Raw genomic sequence first — 26,933 nt, forward strand, 5'->3', positions numbered from 1 at the left:
GCAGGTTAGTAGGGTATCAAATTCACAGGAATTAAACCGTTAGCGTTCCGGAAGAACCTTCAAAATAAAAGCATGCTCACACTTCTGTCGTTTCAGCCCCCACAGGGTAAGTAATGTGCTATCTGTTTGCGTGAATCTGCAGTATATTTGAAGTAGCTTATGTGAATCCCTTTTTTCTGGTACACTTCCAGCTATTTATTTTCCTTTACCTGTTTAATTCAGTGAGATAATTTTCCCATTGGGCTGAATTCATACATAGATGTTCTTTTTATGTTGAAATCCTTACTTGCATTATGTAGTTTAGGATTCTTTGCAGTATGTTGCTATAATAGTTAAAGCAGAGGTTACAGTGGTTGCAAGTTTATAGAGTATATCCAGCTTTAGTGATGCAGCAGTCCTACAATAAACCCCCCTACAGTTCTTATGTAATTATACTTAGTTTCCTGGATACAATTATATTTGCCTCTTGTCAGACTCTTTACTTGAGTATTTTTATTGTATGCTACACTACCACTCCTGTACTGTATTTTTTACTCCACTACATTTATTTTATAACTTTAGTTGCTTTGCAGATTCAGATTATGAATATCTAATACAAACCCAAAAAAGCTGAGTATCCCTGCTATATGCCAAAACAACCAGATACAAGAACAGTTTCTTTCAACATGAACAGTTAAATTAACCATACACTATCAATAACACCTTGTCACCAAAACATTCATTGTTTCCATTGCAGATTATAATTTTACTCTCTTACATATCATATTTCAATATAAATTATACATGCTGTATTTAGTGTATGTACATAATCATCCACTCCATGTATGTGCAGATTCTGACTGACAACAGGTAAATATAATGGTAGCCTATCCTATATGAGCTTTTACTCAGGTAAGATATTGAAAAAAGGACTTTTACCTGTAAAATAATATTGTTACACTGTGGTTTTGCTACTTATACATAAAAAAACATACCTGCATACTTCTTCCCCCAATGTTAGAGTATGTGGAATGCAGTTGTTTGCCACACTAAAGAAAGCAGCTTTTATTTTGAAATCTCGTTGAAGGCAGTAGTCAGACAGCTCCAGACATACATAGAGCCCAACTGCTGCCCTGGGTCTCCGATGAGCAACACTATCATCTGAGGAGGATCATGGAATAAACATGGCCCACAACCGCAGCTTTTTCTTCGAAGGTAAGCTGTGACACCCCGCACCGCTGCACCGGCCGGCCAGCTGCCATTTTCCCCGCACACCGTGCTCGGTATTTCTGCTTGCTGAGGCAGATTTTTGGGTCCGCTTGGTGTCACACACACAACCGGTCCTGTGTGGAGCAGCACAGTTGGAGCTAGGTGGCTAACGCTAGCGCTTGCTTGGTGTGACATCCTCAGCTAGCCTGGGGTGAAATGAGCGCTGGCAGGCCGGTGACAGCGCCACATCTCTGGGCCTGTGAGGGGGAAGACGGAACAACGGCCGGGCCGTCCGGTTCGACAGATTGTAGCCTGATTATCGGGCATGCAGGCTTTGAGCTAGCACCGTTAGCGCTGACGTTAGCTGCGTCTGCAATGTGAAAGCTGGATGTAGCGATAGCGGAGACAGGCCTTCCTGCCTTTGCGAGGCTTTTAGCCACCACATAACGTTTATACATAACAGCAAAACACACCAACACTTCAATAATAAACAGTTAAACATTAACCGACACTCAACCAGTCTCAAAAATAGCGTGCTAGCTTGCTAGCTTCAAAAATTAGCTGGCTAACGTTCCCAGTCCAATTGTAAACATGATGTTCCCAGTGTGTAATACCGTTACTGTGACATTACTCACGGTGGTCTTCACTTTGTCTAATGATTCACATTGTAAATTTGGATGGCACATGCCTAAAAACATAAAAATATAACATATAAACCTATTAAATCATCGTATTGAGAGGCTCACCTGTCACCTCACAGATAGAAGAGGAGATAAACTGGGTTATATTTGTCATTACTGCCTTGCTCAGTGGCAGTATCAAGAGGACAGGGAAGCAGGGATGCAACAATATGCTTTGATATACTGCTAAATTTTACTTAAGGTATTACAGTCAAATTAGGGGTTGCTGTTAAACATCCTAGCCCCCCATATCTCCTCAGAAAGCAGACCCAAAGACAGGTTTTGAAATTACTATATATCAAGGAATGAGGCTGGGTATTGTTTTACATTTGTAGTGTCAATAAATAATACTTACTTTCATTTTTAAACCCCTTTTCATTTAAAGGATACATCTGGTGTTATGCTATGTTTTTCTTACTGTCAACAAATCCCATGGAAAGATCATAACCAACAGTGAATGTATCAACCAACAACTGTTGTGTGTGCTCCACTGTTGTCCGCATACTATTAAAAACACATCAATGAGCCACACTGTTGCCCTGGGTGACATGTTCCTTCATTACCGTGACCACACACACACTGGTTTATTTTGACTCAACACCACAGCTCCAAATACTCACCAGAGCACAAATGTGGATTAGTTTGCCATATAGGTAGCCCCTGAAAAGTGCACTGTTTCCTCCTCCTTAAAGATGGACGTCTTCAGAAGGAAGGGCTTGGAGCTGAGAGCCACAGACAGGAAGTCAGGAAGTACTGACAGACAGATTTTACACACTGCAGGCTTTGGTCTTTTCGAGGGATTTGTTGACACGACAGAAAAATAAAAAATAATGCCTGCATTATTCTTTTAACAAAAGAAGCCGAAGTCTTGAATGTTAAATGTTGTCAACTGTTGTCAAAACACAAGCAGCTTTACAAGCAACATATCTAAATACGATCATAGTCTAAAATTTGCAAAATTTAGATTTAAAATGAGAGAATAAGTGAAGATCATTAATTTGATCATTTTGACTTGCATTGCCAACTTTCTGTATTTGACTTTTTTTTTTAATTCTCAGTCCAAAGGATGTGTTATAGTTAGTATTACAGGTTTAACATCCAGCGTTATTTAAAAGGAAACCTACCTGACTACAATAATGTGTCTTTGAAGGGCCAGGGCCAGTTTCACAAAGGTGATATGCAAATATTGGCAGCGTCAGGTTTCCCAAATTGCAGATAGATTTGCAAGCTGTACAGGACTTGCTAGTTTGGTGTGTTTTAATTACAGAACTTTGCTTTTTTTCCTCCAAATTATTCTATTTCAGGGCACTTAATGTTGTAATTAGACAGAATTAGGGGAGAGATGACAGGAAACAAGGGAGAGATGGAGTAAAAGGAGAGGAAATTATCTCATTTTGCAAATGTGGTGAAGCGGGCCCCAGGATTGCTCTCTGAATCATGTCTTTTTGGAAGATTAACTGTGTGTTTAATATATAGATGAGTTACACATCCATTGAGGGTTGAGCGCAGTTATGATTGACAACAAGCTGCTTGTATTTGATCATGTGACAGTCAAAGTTCTCTCTCAGCTGCACAAGCACCTCTAACGTCAGTCTGTTTGGATAAATGTAGGTTTGTGTAGTCGTAGTTGTAGTCAGAGATCCTCTATTGTGAATATGTCCAGCAGGAAATCCACTGTTGTAAAATAAATGAGTGTACTAAAGCTCAGCAGGAACCTAAATGTCCCCTCACAAGCATTATCAGGGCATTTGTTGTGATTTATGAAGCTGGAAAATGGAGCATGAATCTCGCAGAGTTTGTGGCTGACTCTGTGTATTAGCTGGAAGAGATTACAACGGGCTTAATTTGGCTCGTGCAGGATTGAAGGAGATGACTGAACCAACTGAGGCAGAAGAGCTCAGGGATCATAATCTAATGTATGATTTTTGAACTTTTGAAGATTATTTTTCTTGTCATTTAAAAAGCCCCTGAAATGGATAATTCAATAAAAAACAGGCTGCAGTTTCCCCCCTAAAATGTTCAGACTGTTATGCTATGAGCCCCATCTCTTCAGCGTCTGCTAATCCACTCCTGCAGCTGCAGGGGAAGGGCAGAAGCATTATGTATGACGCTAGAAGGAAAATGGGACGCGACGCTCAGAATTTGGTTTGTGGGACAGAAAAAGACGCAGCTTTTAGGGCCTGTACTTCAGCCATGTGCATGTATGAAATGACTGATTCTTGTAAGAGGTTTAACTCATGTTTACCTGCTGGGCTTGCAGCCATATGGATAACATGCATTAGCATGACTATGTAGGTGAAGTTTGTGAGGTCATTGGATTTAAAATGGCAGGACTGAAGTGATGTTTTTGTTAAAGCAGAGAATACATCATCCAAAATAAAGTATGTTTATTTATTAACCACATGGCTTATGTTTCCCTAGTTTAAAGAAGGAAACTTTGAATCCCCTGCTTTGTGTTTTGGTATTGACTGTTGTTTTTGATATTCACAAATTTCAGTTGATATGGGGAAGAAATAGGAAGCCAGGGCCTCGTGGGAAAAAGCGTAACTTGTCTCAACATCCAGCAGATGTTAAGATTTGTGTATCAACAATATGGTTGGCATTACGGAGAAGTTGGTATGTTATTGTATTTGAAATATATCTGCTTTCCTTTTTACTTTTCCTTATTTCACAGCAACCCCTTTGGCAGGTATATGAACATAGTTGCACATGTAAGAAAACAGAAGACACTAAAATAAAGCAAGTGGACAGCAGCAGTTGTCATCCAGCATTTGAAAATTAAACTTCGGGGAAATACAGTAAATAAAACATAAAGAGATAATTTTCAGAAATAAACCCAGTCTATAAGACAATCTGTGACTAAATTAAAAAAACATTTCCTGCAGGTTTATAATTACCGTCTGTCTGAAATTTGACACGTGACAGCTAACTGCGAAAAGCGTTTTATTCATTAGAGAAGAGCTGTCCATGTTTGTACCATGCAATAATGATACAGTACATTATCATCTTTAAATATTTGTTTTCCTCTAATAAAAAAAAAAAGAGACCAGCCACGTGTCACCTCATTAAAGCTCATGTTGGCTAAAATAAACACGTAAATAATTAAATACACTGAAAGCTAGTTTAATAAACAAAAACCAATATGCAGGAAATAATTATTGTAAAACAACTTTATAATACAAAACTGCAGTATGAGTGTAATTGAACTGTGTTTAGTACAACCTGCTGTGCCTGGAGGTTACCACCAAGGCGTTGTGTTTTCTGTTCTTGACCTTAACAAAGATTCCTAAAAGGAGATAAATTATTGTTGTTGTTGAGTGGTCATAAAATGTACTTCTTTGCATATCTTTATTGTCTTTACCAAAACTTGACTGCAGAATAATGGAGGTGATTATTAATCAGCATTGAGATAACAGATGTTTTACTGGCCAACACTTCCAAAACAGTTGTACATGAATGCACCAGCAGGCTTTAATCAAATTCAGCCTTTGAACTAAACTTCCATGCAGACTCCTGAGAGGAATAAATACATTGAAAGATTCAAAATACTTACTTTAAACTAATTCTGGGTGCTTTAGAATGAGATGCCAAATTCTGCGTGTCTAGTATACAGAATAAAAACACTAAATATGCTTTGCAGCTTATTAGACAAACTGAGGAACAAGCAAACAGAGTCTACCTTATAAGGAAAGTGCTGTGACTGTTAACACTTAAAGCATCAGAGGCTATGTTGGGAATCAGACCCTAACCCAGTCGGTGTCGATGTCGACCTCTACAAGTTGACTTTATGCGGTCTGGCTGTGGTTCTCATGCCACAAAAGCACCTTCTTTTTGCCTCTTTACCCAACACGGGTACTAGGTGGGACTTCATTCTTTCATGTAGTGGGGTTTAATGTAGGCGTAGGGATGCAACGATCCAGTGTTTTCTCTCCGATACCCATTGCGATACCTAAAAGAATTTAGGTATAGCATTATTCTCTCGCTTTGAGATAAATAAGAGAAAATGTGCATCAGGTTGATGTACATGTAAGAGCCTGTCATGATGGTAACTTGAAGCAGAAACAGTGAATTTTATCAAGTCCTTGATGGGGGGGGGAAAAAGTAGGTTTTGAAATACAAGAAATTTGTCAGATGTTTTGGTGCATAACAATTAACACAGAGAAAATAAGAATAAAAAGCAAATACTGCAAAAGTCAAAAATCCTAAATAGAAAATGCAATTGTTTGAAAACAAAAGGATGGAATGTGCAAAAGTTCACTGTGTTAAATGTATTTAATGCCCACCATACACTAGAGGACTTTGAAAAGACTTTTAAAAGACTTTAGTCTGACACCCTCTCACATCTAAAGACACTGAGTATGAAGTCACAAGCTATAAGATTTCTCAAAGACTAGGGATCTCGCATGGTCACTATTTGCAAGACTGCAACTTCCCTCTGAGATCATTTCCCATCCTGCTCCTGCAGGAAAATATTACGCCATTGTGTAATATATTGTGTCTACAAAAACACATAACTCTAGAAACCCAAGATAAAAGGCGTCATATGTCAATAGTATTCTTGTCAATTTAGCATCAGTATGATCCATAAATATAAACTGTATTTGCCTATTAGGGCTCCAACGATTAGTCGACTAATCAATGACTAATCGACTATTAAAATAATCGGTGACTATTTTAGTAGTCGACTAATCAGTTTGACTCATTTTACATAGAAAAGTACTATAAAAGTACCCCAAAATATACTTATTGCAGCTTCTTACGTTCAGATATTGGCAGCTTTACACACTCTCCCATGATGGTGAACTAAAACCCTTTGGCGTGAGTATGAAACAAGACATTAGATGACATAATTTTGGGGTTTGGGAGAGACAGACTGACATTTTTCAACATTTTAACACATTTTTTGATAAAATGATTAGTCGACTAATCGAAGAAATAATCGACAGATTAGTCGACAATGAAAATAATCGTTAGTTGCAGCCCTATTGCCTATAAACTTAACATTTTGGATTTTGTCGCCTGAGCTCGCTGCTGGTTAGCTGTACTATTTTAGTACGAGGAGACCCTGGGAATGGGAGGTGAATCATTTCAGAAGTTAAAATTTCCCACAAAAATAAGTGCCGGTGTGTGTGTCAGATGCACACAAAATTAAACACGGACTCTTGTTCACTCCACAACTCCACCAGTATCTCCTTCTTTTCCACAGACCTTGAGAAATGAGACTTGTTCACGTTCTTGTGCCTCTGCAGAGTCCGCTCCGTGTTTACTGTGAACTCGGTTTGCTGCTTCCTGTTTGATGCTGGAGAGAGCACAGCTATTGGTCGTTGACAATGTTCATGTCATTGAACTTCAGTTTTTGAATGAGCCAAGAGTAAACACTTACGATAATATTAAACCTGTTTGATTTTGTCAGAACATTGAGATGAGAAAAAGCCTGATGTAAGATAGCTCAGACTGTCAGTTTTATGACCACCTTCCACCAAATGATTGAGATCACAGCAGCACACACCAACTCCAGCAAAACTCTCATGATTTTACTCCGACATTGGTAATTTTTCTGCCACAGTAAAATAGCTTGAAAAGCCATCTGGTGTAAGGCCGGCATAATTTGATAAACCACTTAATAAGTTCAATATTGGTAGCAGTATATGTCTTCACTTTACTGGAAACAGAGAGGAGAGAAAGAGGCATTATGTGGACCAGTAACCTTTTGATTCTCAGCCTTCGGTCAGATTGCAGACTTCACCCTCTGCACACATGTATGCTGCTCACCCACACACTCATCTTCTACAGATGCATTTAAATGGGAAATTAACTGTATCTAAACCTTTCATTACCTGGTGAAGTTCATTACTGAATGATGTTTACCTGCGCTCTAACAAAACCTTTTTTTGGATTGGACTTTTATGGGTCTTTTTGTTCATTAACACTCTCTTATCACCTTTTATTTGACATATAACGAACACTCTGATGGGAAGTGAGCACTTGGTGAAAAACATGTTTACCTGTAACCATGGTCTTGACATTGGTTCTGATCTCAAAAGATAATATAACAAAAATTGGTGGTCTGTGTATTGGAAAAAACGTCAAAGACTGTTAAAGCTGAGGGTAATCTGTATTCTGACAATGACGTGAATGCAATTTCCAGTTGCTCTGAAGTTGTTAAAATTATGAAAAAGGTGCTGAATAATTTTACTCATGTGCAGTAGTTTAATAGCTACACTCATGTCACAAATCATTATGTTTGGTGTTGTAATAATAATCTTATTTTTACAGAGGGATATTGGCACTGTCCACCTGATATCACCAAACATGCTTATTGACCATAACTAAAAGAATTAGTTAATTATGTCTGCAAAAAAAGAAGATAAATTTGCCCTTTGATCAAACTTAACTGCAGTGACATGAGTGTATTTTTGTTATTTATAAAGATGCTTTTGCAGTTGCATATTTGCAAAATTAGCAAGGACCCAAACGTTTTCCTTTGCTAATTGTTACCAGTTTTTCTTATCATCTAGTTGAAATGATCAGCAGTGAAAATGTGGCTTCATTTCAGCTGATGTGCTGTGTGTTGCTCCTGTGTCCCTGCACTGATGTGAGTCTGGTTTATTATTCAATTCAAGCCCTGGATAGATCAGACACCAGGCGAGATGGAGGGTACAAGCACAACTGGAGCTTTTCTCTTTCTGGTGACAGTGAAGAGGAAAGGAGTCATGAGTAAGCACTTCTCTCCCCAGCCCTCGTTTTCAGCACCACCAAGCGCTGCACTGCATCACTTTCCCAACACACAGCTCTCCCTCCACATACAGGAAAAAGACCCAAGTGACACCTCTGCTGATGAGCAGGCTATTCCCGTCTCTGATGATATATGCATTGGCCTTTTTAGTGCAGCATTACGGATCTGTGCGCTCACATAAAACACCGTCTGAATGTAAATCCTCTCTGTTTTACAAATCAGAATCTGCTAGGGTTGGACCGATATGTTGGCTAATAGAAACTGATCACCGGGACAGAAGAGCATCCTCCTCATCACAAAGTTAAACCTGCAGTTAAATGCAGCTTTCTTTGCACCTTTTTAATCTTTTTCTAAAAAAAATGTACATTTAATCATCATTTAAAGATTTACTAATGAGTGTTTTCTTTGTTGATTTATTTATTTAACCTGTTTTCAATCATTTAGTCTATAAAATTATTTAGAAAATACTGAAAGGCCACTAATGAGGGAGGTTTTTTAAATGTCCGAAACCCAAAGATATTCAATTTATAACCATATAAAAGTAAGAAATCAATAGTTGGTAGTTTTGCATGATAAATGACTGAAACAAGTAATTGATTATTGAAATTGCAGTTAAATAATTATGAACTAATTGACTCATCTGTAATGAATACCAGAGTTTCTGTGCTTCCTTGCTTAAAGGGACAGTTCACCCCAAAGTCAAAAACATGGATTCCTCCACTTATCCATATTGCTATTTATCAGTTCAGATTGATTTGGTGTGAGTTGCAGAGTGTTGGAGATGTCAGCCATTGAGATGTTTTAGAAACTTATCAGTAATGTCTCTTTCCATAAACTATGACCCAGTTACTCAAAATAATCCACAGACCTTGTTGTGAGCAGTTTCATGTAGGAACTATTTTCATTCTACTAAATTACAGCTACAAACCAAATCACCACGCAGTAAGAAGTGTGCATCTGCTAATGGATTAGAGGCACATGCTCATAACAGTGCAAGGTGTAAACATTAATGGCACCTTACTCAGCTGAGCTGCAACGTTAGCTCGCTCAGTTCTAGGTGAGCTAGCAATAGACTAACACCTACTTCTGCATCATGTTTTTGTTTTTTTTAATTTTAGGGGGAACTGTTTCTTTAAATCCTGCTAGCTGTAAAATGACTCACTAAGCCCAAGTTTCATTATAGAGTTATAGTTTCTCATGGCCAGTGCTCTGTCATAGATATTTTATGTATTATCAAAACTGTCTCAAATACCTTAAACATGTATTTTGAGTTTCAGTACTGCAGTTTTTGGCTGACATTTATGCAAATGCAAAAAAACAGTTTCCTGTAGCATATAATTATGAAATAAAGGGTGTCTCTGCTAACCTCAGAAGAAAATTGTGTTACTTAACAATCATATATGTCCACTTTTCAGTAATTAATCAGAGCACCATTAAAATAACTAACTAACTAAAAAAGCAAGTTTCTAATCATGAGCTATATTTAGTAGGGAATTTGAGAGGAAAAGCTCACCTTCTTGCAGCAAGTTAACTAGTTAGTTTGTTGTTTTACCAAATAGAATCTACATCAAGTTGATGTTAGCTTTAATTTTGACCAGTTTGAGTTTATTATTTCCATCTAAAACTAATGCAGTCAAATACAACAGCTCTTCAACGAATCCTACTTCTAGGACAGTTATAATGATCAGTTTTTGATGGAAGTAGCTATTTTAAAGAAATACTGATTCAAAAATACTGAACATTTTTTTAATAATCTGTCCTCCCCAGTGAGTGTAGACTAAAGGGGCACAATATATGTATTTGCCAAACTCCAGTGTTGTAGTTTTCAATGTGAATATAATAAAAGATATCAGCTGTCAGTACTAAAACCATTTAATAAAGATAACGGCAGTAATGTTTCACCATATCGGTCAAACCCTAGAATCCACTTTCATTGCGCAGAAATGTCATTTTATACCTAAACTCACACACACACACACACACACACACACACACACACACACACAGACATATAAAATAACATAAAATATGCTGTGTAGAAATGTATTACGTAAAGTGCACACACACACAGGAGTCTGACCATAATATTTATGTATTATGTTTTTTCCGTTTCCTCTCAGTGCGAGCGTGGTGAGCGTGGAGGAGATGGACAGGGAGCAGCCGACCTCCCCCGAGGAGAAAAAGGTAAACCCTGAGGGCTCTCCTCTCTGCCTCTCATTTTCTGACTCTTACCCTGCTAATGTTGACTCCCGGTGGGTTCGCGTGGCTCTCCGATCAGCCCCGCAGACAGCGCCAAAGCCTGGCTGGCGCCTGGCGCTGCAGAGCAATGGCACCCTAAGGACCCCAGCAGTCCATGAGCTAACACTGCTGAGGTGCTGCAGGAGGCCTCGAGGGCTGGTACTGCTGCTTGTGTTGTTGTTGTTGTTCACACCAGATTTGATTTATGACAGGAAAAAACAGATGAAGCTACAGGGAATTAAAGTAGTTAATTAATATGTTTTTTGGAACTTCACATACTTTGCTCAGCACGTAACAAGCTTACATGTGATGATGTCACTCCACCACTTTGATCCAGAGTGAAATATCTTGATAACTATCCTGTGACATTTGGTACAGTCTTGTTTCCTATAGCGTTTCTTATTAATGTGTGTGTGTGTGCGTGTCTTCTCTTCAGTCTCCCACTCTTAGGCACTTCACTTCCTCTGACCCTTTGAGAACGTATGAAAACCGGCCAAATAATCACATGAGGCCTCTAAGCAAGCTGGCGCCCAAAAGGCTCAGGTACAGTTCTGCATATGTGTATATTTATATAAATTCTGCTGTTTTTTTACTGCACTTGTTGGTCAAGTGCAGAGATGCTTCACAGCTCTTAGAGTCTGGAATATGATTATTTTCAGGAGGTCTGGAAATTAAAAGGCTGGTGATTTAAAAGAAGTCAGAAATGTGGAGAAAGTGACTGCAGTTCAACTTTAATAATAAATCTACACTTGCCAACAGATTCAAGTCAGAGTCAAGATTGTGCAGTATGATCTTTGTAGGAAACAGTGATTATTTTTTTTCCTGCTCTTCTATATGGATGATAGACAATGTATTTCAATGACAATTCTGGAATTACTTTTTACACCATTTTTTATTAACTGGCAAAATGTTATCGTAGTAGATAAATCTCATTTAGTCACCTGACAAAATGTGAAATCAATTTTTTGTTCCGTTTTAATTACCTTTTGTTTGTTCATCACATAGTTTCCTGTGAACCCAGTGATGGGAATGTAATACATTTATTTTTATAAGTATTGTCTTTATTAAAGTGCATTACAGACCATTTTATATAAAAAAAAAACCTAAAAAAAAAAGGTTGAAAACAGAATGAAATAATGAGATCATAACCAGACTCCATACCCTATAATAATTAAATCATTTGCTAGTTTATAAAGGAATGTTTTTAAAATGGATTTAAATGGTATAATTGCTGTATCTAAATGTTTCGTAGATACTGCAAAAGATAGATTGAGCATTGTAAATCTGATTAGTCAGTGCTTAACTCAGACACTTACATAAAGTGTTCTTATGATGTGCTTGTATTTACACTATTAAATGGCAGTAAACATTTGTTTACAGCACTACAAAGTGGTTCCTTTATGTTTGACTTGACGCTGTCTTCCTTCTCTGCAGCGAGGTCCCTCTCACAGTAGCAACGTCCTCCCCCATGCCCAACAGAACCAACTATTTTATCATCAGTCCCACACCTTCACAAGGAATCGTTTTACAAGGGCGACACTTTCAGCACGCACAAATGCCCTCTGCAATAAGGAAACCAGTCCAAAGGTAAGACGGAGCGAGTTCGAGCTGCGTTTTGACTTGACTTTGATTTTGACTCCTGACTTGTGCTGCTCTTTGTTACACCCAGTTTTTTTTAGAAACACAACTTTCTTCTATTTGGAGGATGATCATTCTCTAAGTTGTGGAACTACACTTCCCATAATAGGAGAATTCAGTGAGTTGCACTGTGGGCTAAAACTTGAGCAAAGCCTATACTGATTCACATTTGGCAAAGTGGCACTATCAAAAGTATGCCGAATTAGCTCTTGGTTCTCTGCATCCATGGCGACATTGTAAACAGTGCTATCACTGGATCACTTTTGATATTTAAGAAAACTTAAAACCGTAGTGATTCTCAGGCAAGTTCTGGGATTAAAAAGAACGACTTTTCCCCTATGACTTCCAAGCGGATTTATGGGCATTTATGCACAATGCACATTAGAGATCATGATCTCATCAGAAAGGGCAAGTGACGCTGAACCCAAAAACAAGTGTTTCATGTCTTTGTGTTGCTATTTGACAGTGTTATGACATTGTGAAATGGGTTTAAGTACGTTAGATGCCTCCATGAGCTGTCTGTGACAGCCTCTGCTGCTGCTGTAACTGCTGACCAAACCACAGGCAAAACCACAATAAGAAACTTCCTGTTGTTTTCTGATCACCAGCATGCACCTGCTCCTTTCACCTCACACAGAATCTTTGCCCTCATGTCTCTCACTCTGTGATCCCCCTGGGGAAAGCTTCCTCAGTTTTTAAACCTTTAGTCTAGCAGACAGAATTACTGGATTTACTCTGGAAAAAGCAGATAAACGAGCGAGACAGTGCATTTTCTTGCTTCGGATTAAATTAAGCTTTTATTGGATGCACATAAGATATTCTTAAATGTTGATGAAAGTAATTTAAATCTGAACACGTACCCCGGATCATTACATCCATCCTCTGAATAGATGTGGTGTAAAAAAAACCAAACACTTAAATTGAAGTATAGGCTGTAAAAAATGAATTACTGCATTAGTGAGATGCTTCTCTCTTTGATTTTTATCTTCAAGCAGCCTTGACTTGAAGGAAAGGTAAGACTTTGATCCAGCTGCATCACTTCGAGTAAACCTTTGTTAACAGACTGGATCTCATTTCATGCCCGTTTTCTGTCTCCAGAACATCGTACATTTCCATTTATTCCAGGTTTTGTTTGTGTCAGCAGCATCACTGTTGACATGCTGTGAGACTTAATGTCAATGTGTGGTTTCCTTTTTTTTCCCTGACATGCTGTTTCTCGTGTAAAATGCAGCTTCTGCATGACTGTGACAAAACCTGACTGCGTACAGAGGCAGTAATTCTGCTTAAATGCTGCATTAACAATTTAGAGTGTTGTTGAGTGCTTACTTCCAGTGCTGATACTTCCTTAGTATGAGTATTTTTCCCAAACCTAACTGCTTACACTTTGTATTTGTTCAAATGTAAGCAGAGCCTGAAGCCCACCTTACCTGGGTTTGTTTTTTTGGAACTATTTTCATGCACAAAAACATGGAAATTGACAAACTTTTAAACAAAAAAAAAAAATCTATATCATGATAAATTCAACAATGCAACGATGCAAATACAATCAATATGGTAACATCAACAAGAACACACACTTGAAGACAGATACACCAAAATGACATCAAAGAGCTAGTTGTGACGAAGGCGGACTGTTGCATCGCTTGTGTCTCAGCCAGAAAAGTTGCACTTGAGCACACCAAAAGGACCACAGCCAACAGCCAACCAGCACATACGTTCTGTGCCTGTGTGAGAAGAAATAACTCTTCATACTAGCAGGTTGCTGTCGTCAGCACTCATCATTAAAAAAGGGAAACTGGACAGGATGGATTCAAGACGCTAGTGAATTAGTTCCCACATAAACAACATAACCTACTGTTGAAAGAACAAATTATATTTACCCTGTGCAAGTGAACACTACCACAAACTATTACAAAGAGTTTCTGCCAAAGAGCTCTATGGTCGCAAAAAATTAACTTACCTTATATAACCTAGGAATACAGACTCATCAGCAGCCCAACATAGACCAACGACCAGTGTGTCAGGGCTCTGAGGGCTGTTACATAATCCCAAACCACACATATTGTATCTGTCATCCACATAAAATTAACTAAAAATAAAATAAATCAACACGTAGATGGTAATCTAAATATAGAAGTAATTTAATTTCTTTAAGATTCTAGACACAATAAAGAAAGTGTATTTGTGTTGAGTGTATCCAAGTGAATTTGATCATCTAAACTATATTTGTATTGATATTTTAAAGCTACATAAGATGTTACATATTACATTGTGTTAATGTGTTACATCTGATAAATTTAGACAAACCCACCTTTACTTCCTTGAAAGTTGCATTCCAGTAGTTCTTTGTTTTGCAAGGTTTGGCTGAAGCTACTTTTGTGTGAGAGCTTTTTTGCTAGTTGCCAAAATTATATTCAAGAGAAATTCATCCTGTGCCTCAAGCTGATGTGGGAAAATGTCCAATGAGAATGTGACAAGAGACAAATCAACATTTGTTCCCAATATTTACACAGTTTCCTTTGCAAAGTCTTGCAAAAGCAGTGGAAATAATTCAAGGATAAAGCCAGAAAATATACAAGTGGTCTGCATTATTTCTACCCCACTGCCTCCAGCATTGGTTTTGTCTGTAAGAATCTCTTATGTATAAATTAGAATTTTGGATTCACAAGATTTTGTAACACAAACTCTTGCCAGGGCCTCCACAGCAGATGTTTTCCCGTCGGTGCTGGAGGTCTCTCCGCAGCACCATGATAGCATTGAAAACATGAAAAACCTTTTCCACTGGGGTTCATTCACACTTGGCTCGCACATACTGCAGCAGCTCATAACTGATTCATATCTGTCCCAGCCTCAGTAGGGCTGCAGCTAACATCCACTTTTAATCATTTAAGATTCAGTATAAGGGGTTATTGTCATAAAGAACATGCTGTATGTACAGTTAATTCTATTTTGCTGTCACTTTTTGACTGCCATCTGTAGAAAAATACGTTTAAAAACAGTAAAACAATCTGATGTTGATGTTCAGGCAGCAGTGAGACCTTGCTTGTTATTCAGCGGTTTAGACATTCAACTTACTGCTGCACTCTGGCTGATAATTAGCCGCGGCTCAGCTTTTTCATGCCGTGGTGAAATATCTGTAGCTTATTGCCAGTGATCTCTGTCGCTTCTCATCCATCCAGTGACCTTTGACCCAGATCTGTTGAGTGTGTTTACATCAAAACCCCAAACTTCTTCCTCTGTGCCGGAGAGCGCCATTATTGTTCAAAAACAATTAAAAACACATTAATGAGCCACACTGTTGCGCCGGGTGACCTTTTCCTTCATTACCATAAACCCACACACTGTAGTTTATTTTGAATCAATCACACAGACATCGTCCGCTGTAAAAAGTCACCAACAAATGCAGTATTTCCTTCTGTTTGTTTGCTAAAAACTTAGTGACCAGCTGTTTCAGAAAATTATCAGAGACTTTATCATGGGGATTACTGACAATAAGTTAAATATCTAATACCATCAGTGAAGAGGTGGGGGTGACCTTGTCTGATTCACTAGCAATCTGGAAGAAGTTTGACTGTCTACAAGTATTTACACCCATTTTGCCTGGTAACTGTTCACACCTGCAGGGTTCACGTGAGCCTTGAAAATCCTTGAAAATTTGTTGATTTGGAATTATAGTCTGATCAATGAGCTTCAGTTAAACTCAGAAAAGAGGCCTTTATATTTACTCAAAATCTTGGCGCAAAAGCATTTAAGATTCATCATGTCCTATCACAATAAATACAATATTTTAACACATGAGCTTCTTGATGTTACACTTTTAGCATCACCTCTCAGTGTGGTCCAAAAACCTGGTCCCCAAACTGCTGTTTGCTGTATGTAAAACATGTTTGATGCAGCGATTATACTGACCACAGTGTCTTTTTTTTCTCCTGCAGAAACGAATTCTCCACCACGCAGCAAGCTGTAGAAGTGGACAGCATCGTCCTCACCTGTCCAGAGATCTCAGGTAGAGTTCATAGCTCCACAACACACATCACACAGGATTGTTTTGTCATTCTCAAGAGAAAGGAGTAATTTACTGGCCAATAGTTTGAATTTAGATGTGCTCACTGTGTTACTAGCAGGGAGGAAAAGACTGAATCGTGTGTGCGATTGTGGTTTGCTTGTATGTGGCTTTGGTATGTGTGCGCAGCATCTGTGTGTGTGTCTCCACTGATCGGTATCTTTGTGTTTGTGGAAAGCGTGTGTGAGCAGGTTATGCATGTGACTACGTGTGTGACAGCCAGCAGCGTCTGCAGGGCTGCAGATGCGAGCTGAACCTCCTCCCTGCTCCTGCCAGCAGAGGAGGAGATCTCAGGCCTCACACATTTAATCCTCAAAGCTCCTGGCCAAGTGAGGAGAGCTTATGAAATACTCGCTGGGCTAAGAACGGCTCTCTAACTGAAACAACTCCATCGAATACCAAAATAATCGGATGGTTTTTAAAAATAAAAAAGAAAGAAAACAAAAGTGACCCTGGAAGGAAACTGTCCCCCATGTTGTTTTTAGTCATCCACCTTTTCACACTGTGTTTATTTTTTATTTTGGAAGATACAATATGTGAGTACGGGGAGGCTGGAAGGGCTCAGAGCTTTCACTCTCATGTTAGAAAACAGGCCGTTATTTTGGTTTCAGTGACTTACTAACCAAAATCTCTCTGGCAAAAGTAAGAATAGCCAGTTTTTGCTTATCACAGATATATTGGTATCCACGGATATGTTGGCCAATAAGGAATGGGGCCTTAATAAAGACAAGTTAAGCCTTTATTGATCCCCAGAAGCAGCAAAAAGATAGAAATAAGTACAGATAAATTAGAGAAATGTAAAACAAAAAACAAACAAAAAACCTGAAATGAATAAATAATATTAAGAGGTATCAAACAAAAATAATATCAGTCATCAGATATTTTTAAAAATGGTTTGATTCCTGTTGCTATTCTATATTTATTGTTTCTGGCGTCTTCTATCTGCATCGGTCACTGCCTGATTCACCTGTGATTGTGAAGCCTTGCATCCTCTGAGTGCTTTCTAGTTTCCTGTAAAGTATTGTGAGATTTTACCCAGAATTTTGACTGTAAATCAATTATAATAAGCTATAAAATGAGTAATTTAAATATTAGATTATATCACTAAATAAGTGATTTTGTCTTGATTGTTTTATTGTGTAACCTTCAGAAGGGGAGACCCTGAACATAAAGCGTCGTGTCCAGCAGAAGAGGAAACCCCTGGAGGACTGCTGTACTTTTCCTTCACAGGTCAAAGCAGCAGAGGTAAGAGCTGATACAGCAGCAGCACATAGGTTAAAATGACACTACTGAGAAATCACGTCAAATGCACACGTGTCCTTCCTCCTAAAGTATGTTTGTTGGGGTTGATAATGTGAATCCTTAAATATGAGATGTACTGTGTGTGGAGCAGCCTCTCAGTGGGCTCTGCCTCTGCCTGTCCATCATCCTTTCATCAGTCTGTCCTCACATCCTCTGCAGCACACCTCCGACTCTGCAGCTAGAGCCACGGATAGGCACAGTGTTACTGTAGACATGTAATGCTTCATATTCAGCTGTTCTGTTCTCTGGGACAGAACGTGCTGTGATCAGCCAGTGACCTTTAGAAAGAAAGACAGTGTGACTGAAAAGCATTATCACAGACAGGGAGTGTGTTACTGCGGCTTATACCAAAGCTAAATCATGTCATGGAAAACATCCCTCCCACCAAACAAAATGTTTTCTACCTTCTGTCAGACCTGAAGACCTTAAAGGAAACTAGGTGTTGATCTGTTACATTAGAATAATACCCCAGCCATTTAAGCTCCACTGCTCCATATTTTTATATGGCTTGAAATCCTCTTTTATGCTGAAGTGATTATTATATTCAAAGGGCTTCATTGGCATGACCATAACCCAGTACAGTATTTTCAAAGCACTCTGTGAATACTGACATTAACCTACGTTTCAAAGCGCTGTTATGGACAGGAAGAGGAGGAATCAAATAATATATATGCTTTTATGTGTGTATGAAATCACGTAACTTAATTGCAACAGCAAATGAAACATCTTTGCTTTAAAGAAGGCTTTGTAGATTTTTGTAGTTTGTGTTTCGTAACGAGTTTTTCATCGGCAGCCTCTCCGGACGACTGTCTACCAGATGGTGTGTGTGAAGTGCAACAAGCCGAGCGAAGACAGGACCAAGTGTCACAACTGTGGGAACGGTCCGGCGCTGCTGCCCTGTCAGCAGGCCACTCTGTCATCACCGACTCCTCGACCCCCCATTCGATCCCAACCCTCCCCGGGACCAAACAACCTGCAACAGAACTTCTACAAACCGGCTACGACCATAAGGGGGCCCCGCGGAGAGACTCTGCCCATACGCATCACGAGCACCAGGGGCACCTTGGCGCCTCTGAGCAACGGCAGGTCCCCACTGTTAGCTGGGACATCGAGCTGCTGCGGGGCCAGGAACGCGCCCAAAGGGAAGAGGACAGCGGCCCAGCACGAGCTCAACGACCCCAGTGAGTAAAAAGCACTGACTTGTCGCCCTGAGGAAGTAAGTTCGCTAATGAGGCAATAGCTCACAGCCCTGAACTCAAGCCTTATCAAGCCTTGGGTTAAAGTTATCTGGGGTGCCTGTAACATGTAGCAGCAAAGTTCTTCTAACTTATGGACCTATCTTATTATCAGAATAGACTCTCTCTGCGAAGGTAGCACAGTTTGTGCACACAAAACACAAGCCGATGACTCAAAGCTGAACTAAAAGCCAAATTAATAAGGCAGCAACTTCTTCCTAATACTGGGATCAGTTTGAAAAAGCTGTCGATGATGTTGACAAAGCAGCGGGAAAATACCAGAGCAGATGAGAGAAGTATGAAGATAAGAATAGAAGCTGAATAGAGAGTGTAACCAGCTCATTGGTGTCGTGGTCGCTGTAAATTTGCATTATAGTGCATTACATCACACTGAGCTACAAGTATAAGACTTTCTATCAATAAAAGAAGAATCAACCAATAGTTATTTTCCCTCATGCAGCCAGTGAGACATTGTCATGAAACAGGTTTTACAAATGCATGGGTGGCTCTCTAATATTTTGTTCCAATTACCAGTGAGCATGACCAGAGCACACACTAAGCTGCGAGTTAAAACTCTCAGGCTGACACATCCGTAGCAGCATCGGTGCAGATCTTGGCTCCTGGCAACAGTTCTGTCAACCAGTGGAGATCAACTGGGATTCAGTTTACTGCTGTTGTCGTGTTTTCAGCTGTCTCACTCTGACAGCTGCAGCCAAGAGCCAGACTGGCTTTCTATTTAAAAATAAATAAATAAAAAGACTCAAAATATATTTAAATTTTGTTGTCATTCATGATGAAAGATTTTTAATGTTTTTAAATTTAAAGATGTAGTGGAGGAAGAGTTTGTCAAAATGGGAAGTAAAGCACAAGTATCACTATTTGAATACATTTACTCAGCTCTTTCCTGCCAGTGTTCATGATGATTGAAATGTCATCAATGTAACATTTGATTCATATTTCTCCTCAGTGTCCAGACTACAGCACCCAGGGGAGAGCAGTAAGAGCCCCTGTGCTTCTGTTAAATGAATGTAGACATCACTGTCATATTGGCCTGTGATGCTGTACGGTACCACAGAGAGAGCAGAGAGGAAACTGTGGAGATCTTTTGACAGCCTGTCAGTTTTTAATCTGACACTCTGCTGCCTGTCTGAAGAACTACTTTAAGGAATATACAGGTCCCGGAAAAAAACAGCAATCTCATCAGTGTATTAGTGAGATAATGTATTTCCAAATGCATTAAAGCCTCCTCAGTATAAAGGAGAACACACTTATTTCTGTCACTTAAAAAATGTCATTTAAAAATGTGTACATTTCTACACTTAAAGCTGCATGTTCTTTATCTTTCTCATCCTTGTTAGAGACTGGCCTTCATGTGATCGAGTTCACAAGCGTGTTTCGGTATAAATTAAATCTCAAATAAAGATATTTCACATGAGGAAAGTGTGTAATAAATCTGTACTTTCTAATCTTTACACAAACTGAACTCAGTTGAAATTTCTCTCATCACTATTTACCCATATTGGTGGAATAAAAACCAAACATTACACCACCTCACAGACGTCACTGCTGTAGGAAAAGTAAACAAAACACACTGGCGGGTAGATCCCAACTGTGCCATATATATACATACAGCATATTCAAAGCAAGCTGCCCTCTTGAACAGCACTTGGTGAATTACCTGTGGTTGTTCTCTACCAGATAAAAAACAAATTTAATGTAGATGAGAAGCACAATACAAAATAAGACCACAAAGAAAACAGGAACTACTCAGAGGATGCTGCTAGTTCAATACTAAAATGTGTTTGAATTTTTAAATTTGCACCTGGGTCCAGATGCTTTTAGTGTAATGTTAAAGGTTTGTGTGTTAAAAAAATAACACATTTTTGAGCCATACTTTTCTGTTGGACTTAATGTAACAAGGCCTCAAACCTGCTTCAGAATACAATGAGGCAGTTCAGAGATGTAAATGTCAGATTTCATTTTTTTGTTTCCTACCTAAGTACAAAAGTTGAAAGAAAATGTCAAAGATGTTCAAAAGTACACTCAATCTAACGTCTGATGTTCTGTCCCTAGTCGTCCTGTCCAGTGATGATGAGGAGGAGGCCGACAACGCCAGCACCGGAAGCGTCAACAGACTGGACAGCGTCTCCCCTCGACCCGCAGACTCTGCTCACTCCTCACCGGCGCCCTCCGGAGGCAGAGTGGAGGCTGCGGTGAAGAGCGCCGGAGAGCAGGAGGAGCCCAACACTGAATTCTTTGAAGATGTCAACATGAAGATCACAATACCACGGAGAGCCCGGATGAAAGATCAGGTGAGACTCTGGCAGGTCGCCCACCAACACCAGGAGGTCAGAACTAACTGGTAACATTTTAAAATGACTGGTGAGCTTTAAGTAGTTTTGGGTGTATCTTAGTTAAGTATCGAAGAGGAAGAAGGAAAATAAAGAAACAAAACATAAATTTACTTGCTTATATTTTTAAAGCAGTATTTTTAGCAGTTCTGATCCCTCATTCTGTTCACATTTTCTATGTGTGTATGTGTGTGTGTGTGTGTGTGTGTGTGTGTTGATATCCCCAGTGTAAACTAGGCCAGCAGGTTCTCCACTGAAGCGAAACACAAGTCTGAGGGCTTTTTCTTCCTCTAAGCGAACGAAAGAAACATAAAATGATCTGAGGCTTTATATATTTGATGCACCCTTTTATTATGAGTGCCTTCAGTATCATGAGTGCATCAGCTTTTAGTGAGCTCGCTGGCAATGGAAACCCTGACTCATTCATCCATTACTACTGAGCCACAAAGGAGGAGAATCATTTCACTGTTTGTCTCTGAGTAAATGAGACTTGGATGTGCAGTGCAATGAAACAAAACGATGTGAGGGAGAGCCAGAGAGCACCTCACCTTGTCCCTATGGTAACGTATGTCCGCTAGGGCTGCACGATTCTGGAAAAAATGAGAATCACGATTTTTTGGCTTATAATTGAGATCACGATTCTCTCACGATTTTTTTCAACATAAAGATATATTGTGCTTATTTCCTGATACAAAAGGAAAAGTAACAACAATTATAAATAAATAATAAAAAAAAATATCATTAAATAACAAAGCCTATGATTGTGCCTGATACAAGAGACACAAGGCACATCAACTCTGGTCAGCAGAGAGGGAACACTCCTGTTTTAGCTTTAGTCTCTTGTTTTCTCTTACAGCTTTTGAACAATTTTAACAATAATATCAATGTTGAACAACATTTTTCTGAGGTAGGTATTCCAGGCCTGGAATTAAGTCAAAATTAAACGTTTCAACACCATGCATTTGACAGGAGTATTCACCTAACATAGCCTACATATCTTTAATTATATAATTATTTATATGTCTCTATGTATATTTTTACATAAATCCCCAATATTTTATTTGCCTTTAAAACAATCCTCTTCCTTCATTTAATTTGACAGTGTTTATTGTATTGTATTATATGTATTAATTCTCTACAGGATCTTGTGTGTTCTTTAATGTGTGTTCAATTTATTAAAAGAAAAAAACATTTTGGTGAACGCTGCAGCAAAGTGAACCCTCTTCCTCAGAGAGGATCTTTGTCCCATGAGAGCAGGCAGTGTAAACAACTTTCGCTGGCGATTTGACAGTCACTAGAAGCACATTATGACCCTTTGTAAAAGTTTCTGTGTGGTACCTGTGTTGTACATGAGCTAACATTAGCAGCTAAGGACTGAGAGGCTGTGTGTGTGTGTGTGTGTGTGTGTCTGTCTGTCTGTCTGAGGAGTGTCAGTACGTTAACTTGCCATAGCCTTGCTGTTTGTCATGTTAACGTTATCGTTGGCAGCCCTGAATAGCTTGTAAAGCTTTAGCTAAGTTAGTTAACACATTTGTTATCGGCCCATGTGTTTACTGCTACAGAAAATTAATAAATCTTTGGTTTATTTGCACAACGTCGCCTCTCTGCCGTCTTTTATCACGCTTGCTAACGCTAAGTTAACTTTACCAGCAGATCTGTATGAGGCACAAACTGAGGCTACAGTTAGCAGTGTGTTTCCCCCCTGTCTCGCTGCTTTCCAAACTGCCGGCTGTCGCTCTGCATCACGTGGTATAACGCTGCGTCGTTGGGAACGCTTGTTTTCATGCAGTTGATGTCCCAACTCCCAGCACGGGCGGGGCTGGCAGAATCGCCGTCATTGAAAAATTAGATCGCATATGCATATGAATCGAGATCACGATTTTATTACGATTAATCGTGCAGCCCTAATGTCCGCACATTTTTTTGTTTTATTTTACAGTTCGGGAATCAACCTCCGGAGCAGTTCTCACCGAGGACAAAGAAGCCCAAAATCATGTCTAACAAGTGTGACAGTATTATACTGGAGTGTCGGAGCGTGAGGGTAGGAACTCTGCGCAGGATGGTGACGAAGCCCGTCGTTGTGAGTACTTTGGATAGTGTCATGTATTAGTATGGCCGCCAGAGTTTGTTTCAGCAAAGTAGAAAAATATGATCAGGGTTACAAGAGTCAGGCTAAACCTTAAAACATAAAGATACTTAAAATACAGACTTGTAAAATTTATTTTTTAACCCTGGATTTGTCTTAAATTGAGGTAAATAAAGACTTTAGACATTATTTGACAATTTACAGAATTGTAAATATATTATGATTAAATCAGTGCTATATTAAGAGACATGGAAAGAGCTTATAGTGAAGTTATGTGGCCATAATACAAGGAAAAAGACAGAATACCTACTAAAATCTTCAAAATCCAGTCGAGTGATTTAAGTCCAGAAAAACAGCAGCTTTGAAATACGAATGGAAATGATAAATTACTCTCTTTGTTCTTTGTCTTTTTCAGTTTTCCATCGACCACATCCAGCTGGAAACTGAAGGTACGAATGAAACGGGGGTAGTAATGAATTCAGTAAATAAAGCACTGTGTGCAGAGCTGCTGGATCAGACGTCGGTGGAGTGTGACGGCCCCACAGTCACTGCAGCTGTCTGCTGTTTCAGGAAGATGCAGCAGTGCACTTTGATGTTTGTGCTGGTCAGCAGAGATTAGTTCAGTCAAACCACTGGCAGCTTTATGTCTTTCAAATATGCAAAAAAGGCCAGCGGTAAATATGAGCCGCTGGAAGCTGCAACATATGACTCCTAATGTTGTTGTTTAACTGATTCATGTGGAAGCTTCAAAATTGTAGTTGTGTTTTTTTGTTCCTATTCAGTCATCACTGGAAAATAAAATCACATATTTGGTATTACATGCTGGTCACAAAATACTAGGACTTTAGTAAGCATGAAAACATCCTTCCTCATGACTGCATTCATCTGCAGAGGGACAATAAACTTAAATATGACTCTTGATACGGAAAAATGAAGTTCTGTCACAGTCGGTGCTAAATACCTTCAAGATTGTTCCTGCTTTTCTATCATTTTTTTTATCATTTTGTGTTGCATTTTATAAAATGAGCTTGTTGTATGTTTGTCTTCAGGCCCGGAGCGCAACACTGTAGAGAAGGTTTGTCTTCAGGCTTCAGAGCTGATCAGCTGCGAGTGGTGCAACGTCCGGAAACTTCCGGTCTTGTTCTTCCAGACGACTCCGGATGAGTGCGTCCGCCTGCGCACACAGCTCAACATGTCCCAGGAGAAGGGAGCCCAGTGGTACGACTGCGCCGGGGACCGTAAGTACAAAACTACATGTCATTTTGTAAACTTAACTTAAACTCTGCATATTCACATCTGTGGACATTTTGATCCAGGGAGCTGGGTTTGGTTCAAAATTATTCTCGATGCATTTCAGTATTTTATTTCAATTTGTTTCCTTACTGTATGACTACATCTACAGTACTTAACTGATAGATATAGATATGATTAATAATCTCTCACCCTGTGAGAGAAATTAGAATTTTTGAATCTTGAATACATAAAGCCACTGCAGCTGTCAGTGATGCAGCTTTGGGCAAGATTTTTTTGCTCCTTCCCTAGTATTCTCAATCCAGGAGATGCAAAAGTGTGCAACGTTAAGTCTATGCTTGCAAGTGCAGACAACCCAGTCTCACATGAAACAACTTGAGCCTTTAATTAAAAAAAGTAAATACAAAACTCTCTCAGTGTGCCAGAAACTGGAAGAGCAGCGAGCTGCATGATTAGTCCACTGACTAGAACTCATATGTGCATGGCAGCCCCAGATATATATTGTCCAATTATAAATGAAGACGGCTTTGCTAGAAATGACCTTAATGTTTCATATATTATAAACAGATGTAACGTGAATGAGACCTTTGTCAGCAGACAGAATGAAGTCATCTACTTCTAGCAGAGCTATGTGTACACTGAAAGAAAAGTTTTTAAAGTTCCACTCTGGTCATTGTTTAAACCCCTAAAAACTCTGTACATCAAAATTACATATTTAGAAGTTGTTCCATGAAAAAATCCCCCCATGTCTTAAAGCAGCTTAGATGTAAGTCTACGTGTTTGCCTCATTTAGTATGTGCAGATATATGAATATGCAAATTACCTGCTCGCCTGCAGCCCCAGTGTACCTGCCCACCTTCAACTCTTCTCATCAAACACACAAACCTCTGATTATAAACAGTAATACATAACATGAGTCTTTGGCTTGACTACATTATCAGACATAATAATAATAATAATGATTTGCTTATGTTGGATAAACCTTGTTCCTGATCACCAGCTCTGACAAGTTGAAGTGAATGTGAAAGGTAGCTTGCAAAATACTAATACATAGCTACACCTGGCTCCTCCTCTGATACCCTTGTTTCGCCAGTGTTGTGGAAAGTTTCACCCTGCAAGTTAACAGGATTGGGTCCTTGGGCTTGTGATGTAAAAATACCAGAAGTTTGAATCCACATTTTTGAGACTGTCATTGGTACACTGCTGTTCCAATTGGGAAAACCTCAGTCATGGCGTTTACTGCTTATTTCTCCAATTATATGTCTTGTAGCGAAAAACACCATATGGAGGTGTTAACAAGGTAAAAAAAAAACTTCACTGGAGTGGGTCTTTAAATTAAACAATATGTAGGTGCACAATGGCATGTACAAAATGGATGTTCACTTTCATATTGAGTTTCAAAGTAGCTGGCGAAAACAAAGGGTGGTTTTTAACTAATTTAGGTGTTAGTCAGCCCCTCGGGATTTCTCTGAGTTCCTGTTGTGGATCATCGACACTGAATTATTTAAAACGGTGGTTCCCAACTGGTCCAGCCACAGGGTCCAAATTTCTCCTTAGTCATTAGTTAAAGGTCCACACTGTTTAATATATTCAGTGTTATACTTGTGTTTGGCCATGTCGTTGAGCTAGTGCTGTCTCTGTCAAGTAGCTGTCCATTAGTCAGTCACTCTATAGCCAAAAAAAAAAAAAAAACAGCACTTCAAAATAAAAGTTATGTGCCAGAAATTTACTGTACTTCAAAATAAAGTGTGTTTTTTAACAACTTGACACATTTGCCAAACAGTTGCGGTCCATTTAGAATGGAGCTGTGACCTACTTTTGGACCGTGACCCGCGACTTCACATGTTACTGAATAGATTGAAGCTTCAAAGTTTAATGAATTCATTGACGTTTGAATTCAAAATCAACATTCAGTTGCTGGGCAGCTTTTTTTTTTCAGTATGCCTTTTCTCTCTGTTTAAACCTGGTATTTTTGCAGAGTGGCAGATAAAGACTAGGCTACATTAATGTTATTAGTATTATAATATTTGTAGAATTAGATTTCAGTGGTGGCTATGAAGGATTGTTTCCAACTCATGATCCAAACATTTCAACTCTGTTACCTAGGATACAGCCCTTGAGTCAGTCACAGCAAATTTCTGCACCGGACTTAAATTTGAAATGTT

At 39.1% G+C, this 26,933-nt stretch overlaps 1 protein-coding gene across 6 annotated transcripts in view; it reads left to right on the forward strand.

Annotated features, from left to right (window-relative positions):
- Positions 1-1,067: 1,067 nt before the first annotated feature.
- Positions 1,068-26,933, forward strand: part of senp6a (SUMO specific peptidase 6a) — a 35,012-nt gene continuing 9,146 nt past the window's right edge. The window contains exons 1-13 of one of the 6 annotated variants that reach the window (XM_078174044.1): positions 1,068-1,194; positions 8,492-8,585; positions 10,725-10,788; positions 11,279-11,385; positions 12,277-12,429; positions 13,473-13,493; positions 16,416-16,486; positions 17,694-17,788; positions 18,639-19,026; positions 21,154-21,392; positions 23,371-23,511; positions 23,933-23,966; positions 24,567-24,755. In XM_078174044.1, coding sequence (XP_078030170.1) covers positions 1,164-1,194; positions 8,492-8,585; positions 10,725-10,788; positions 11,279-11,385; positions 12,277-12,429; positions 13,473-13,493; positions 16,416-16,486; positions 17,694-17,788; positions 18,639-19,026; positions 21,154-21,392; positions 23,371-23,511; positions 23,933-23,966; positions 24,567-24,755 — 1,627 coding nt within the window. In that variant the 5' untranslated portion in view covers positions 1,068-1,163. The remainder of the gene's footprint in view (positions 1,195-8,491; positions 8,586-10,724; positions 10,789-11,278; positions 11,386-12,276; positions 12,430-13,472; positions 13,494-16,415; positions 16,487-17,693; positions 17,789-18,638; positions 19,027-21,153; positions 21,393-23,370; positions 23,512-23,932; positions 23,967-24,566; positions 24,756-26,933) is intronic. The other 5 variants (XM_078174046.1, XM_078174045.1, XM_033648985.2 and 2 more) reach the window with 5 other exon arrangements.

Source organism: Epinephelus lanceolatus, chromosome 13 (assembly GCF_041903045.1).
Source record: "Epinephelus lanceolatus isolate andai-2023 chromosome 13, ASM4190304v1, whole genome shotgun sequence".
NCBI lineage: Eukaryota > Metazoa > Chordata > Actinopteri > Perciformes > Serranidae > Epinephelus > Epinephelus lanceolatus.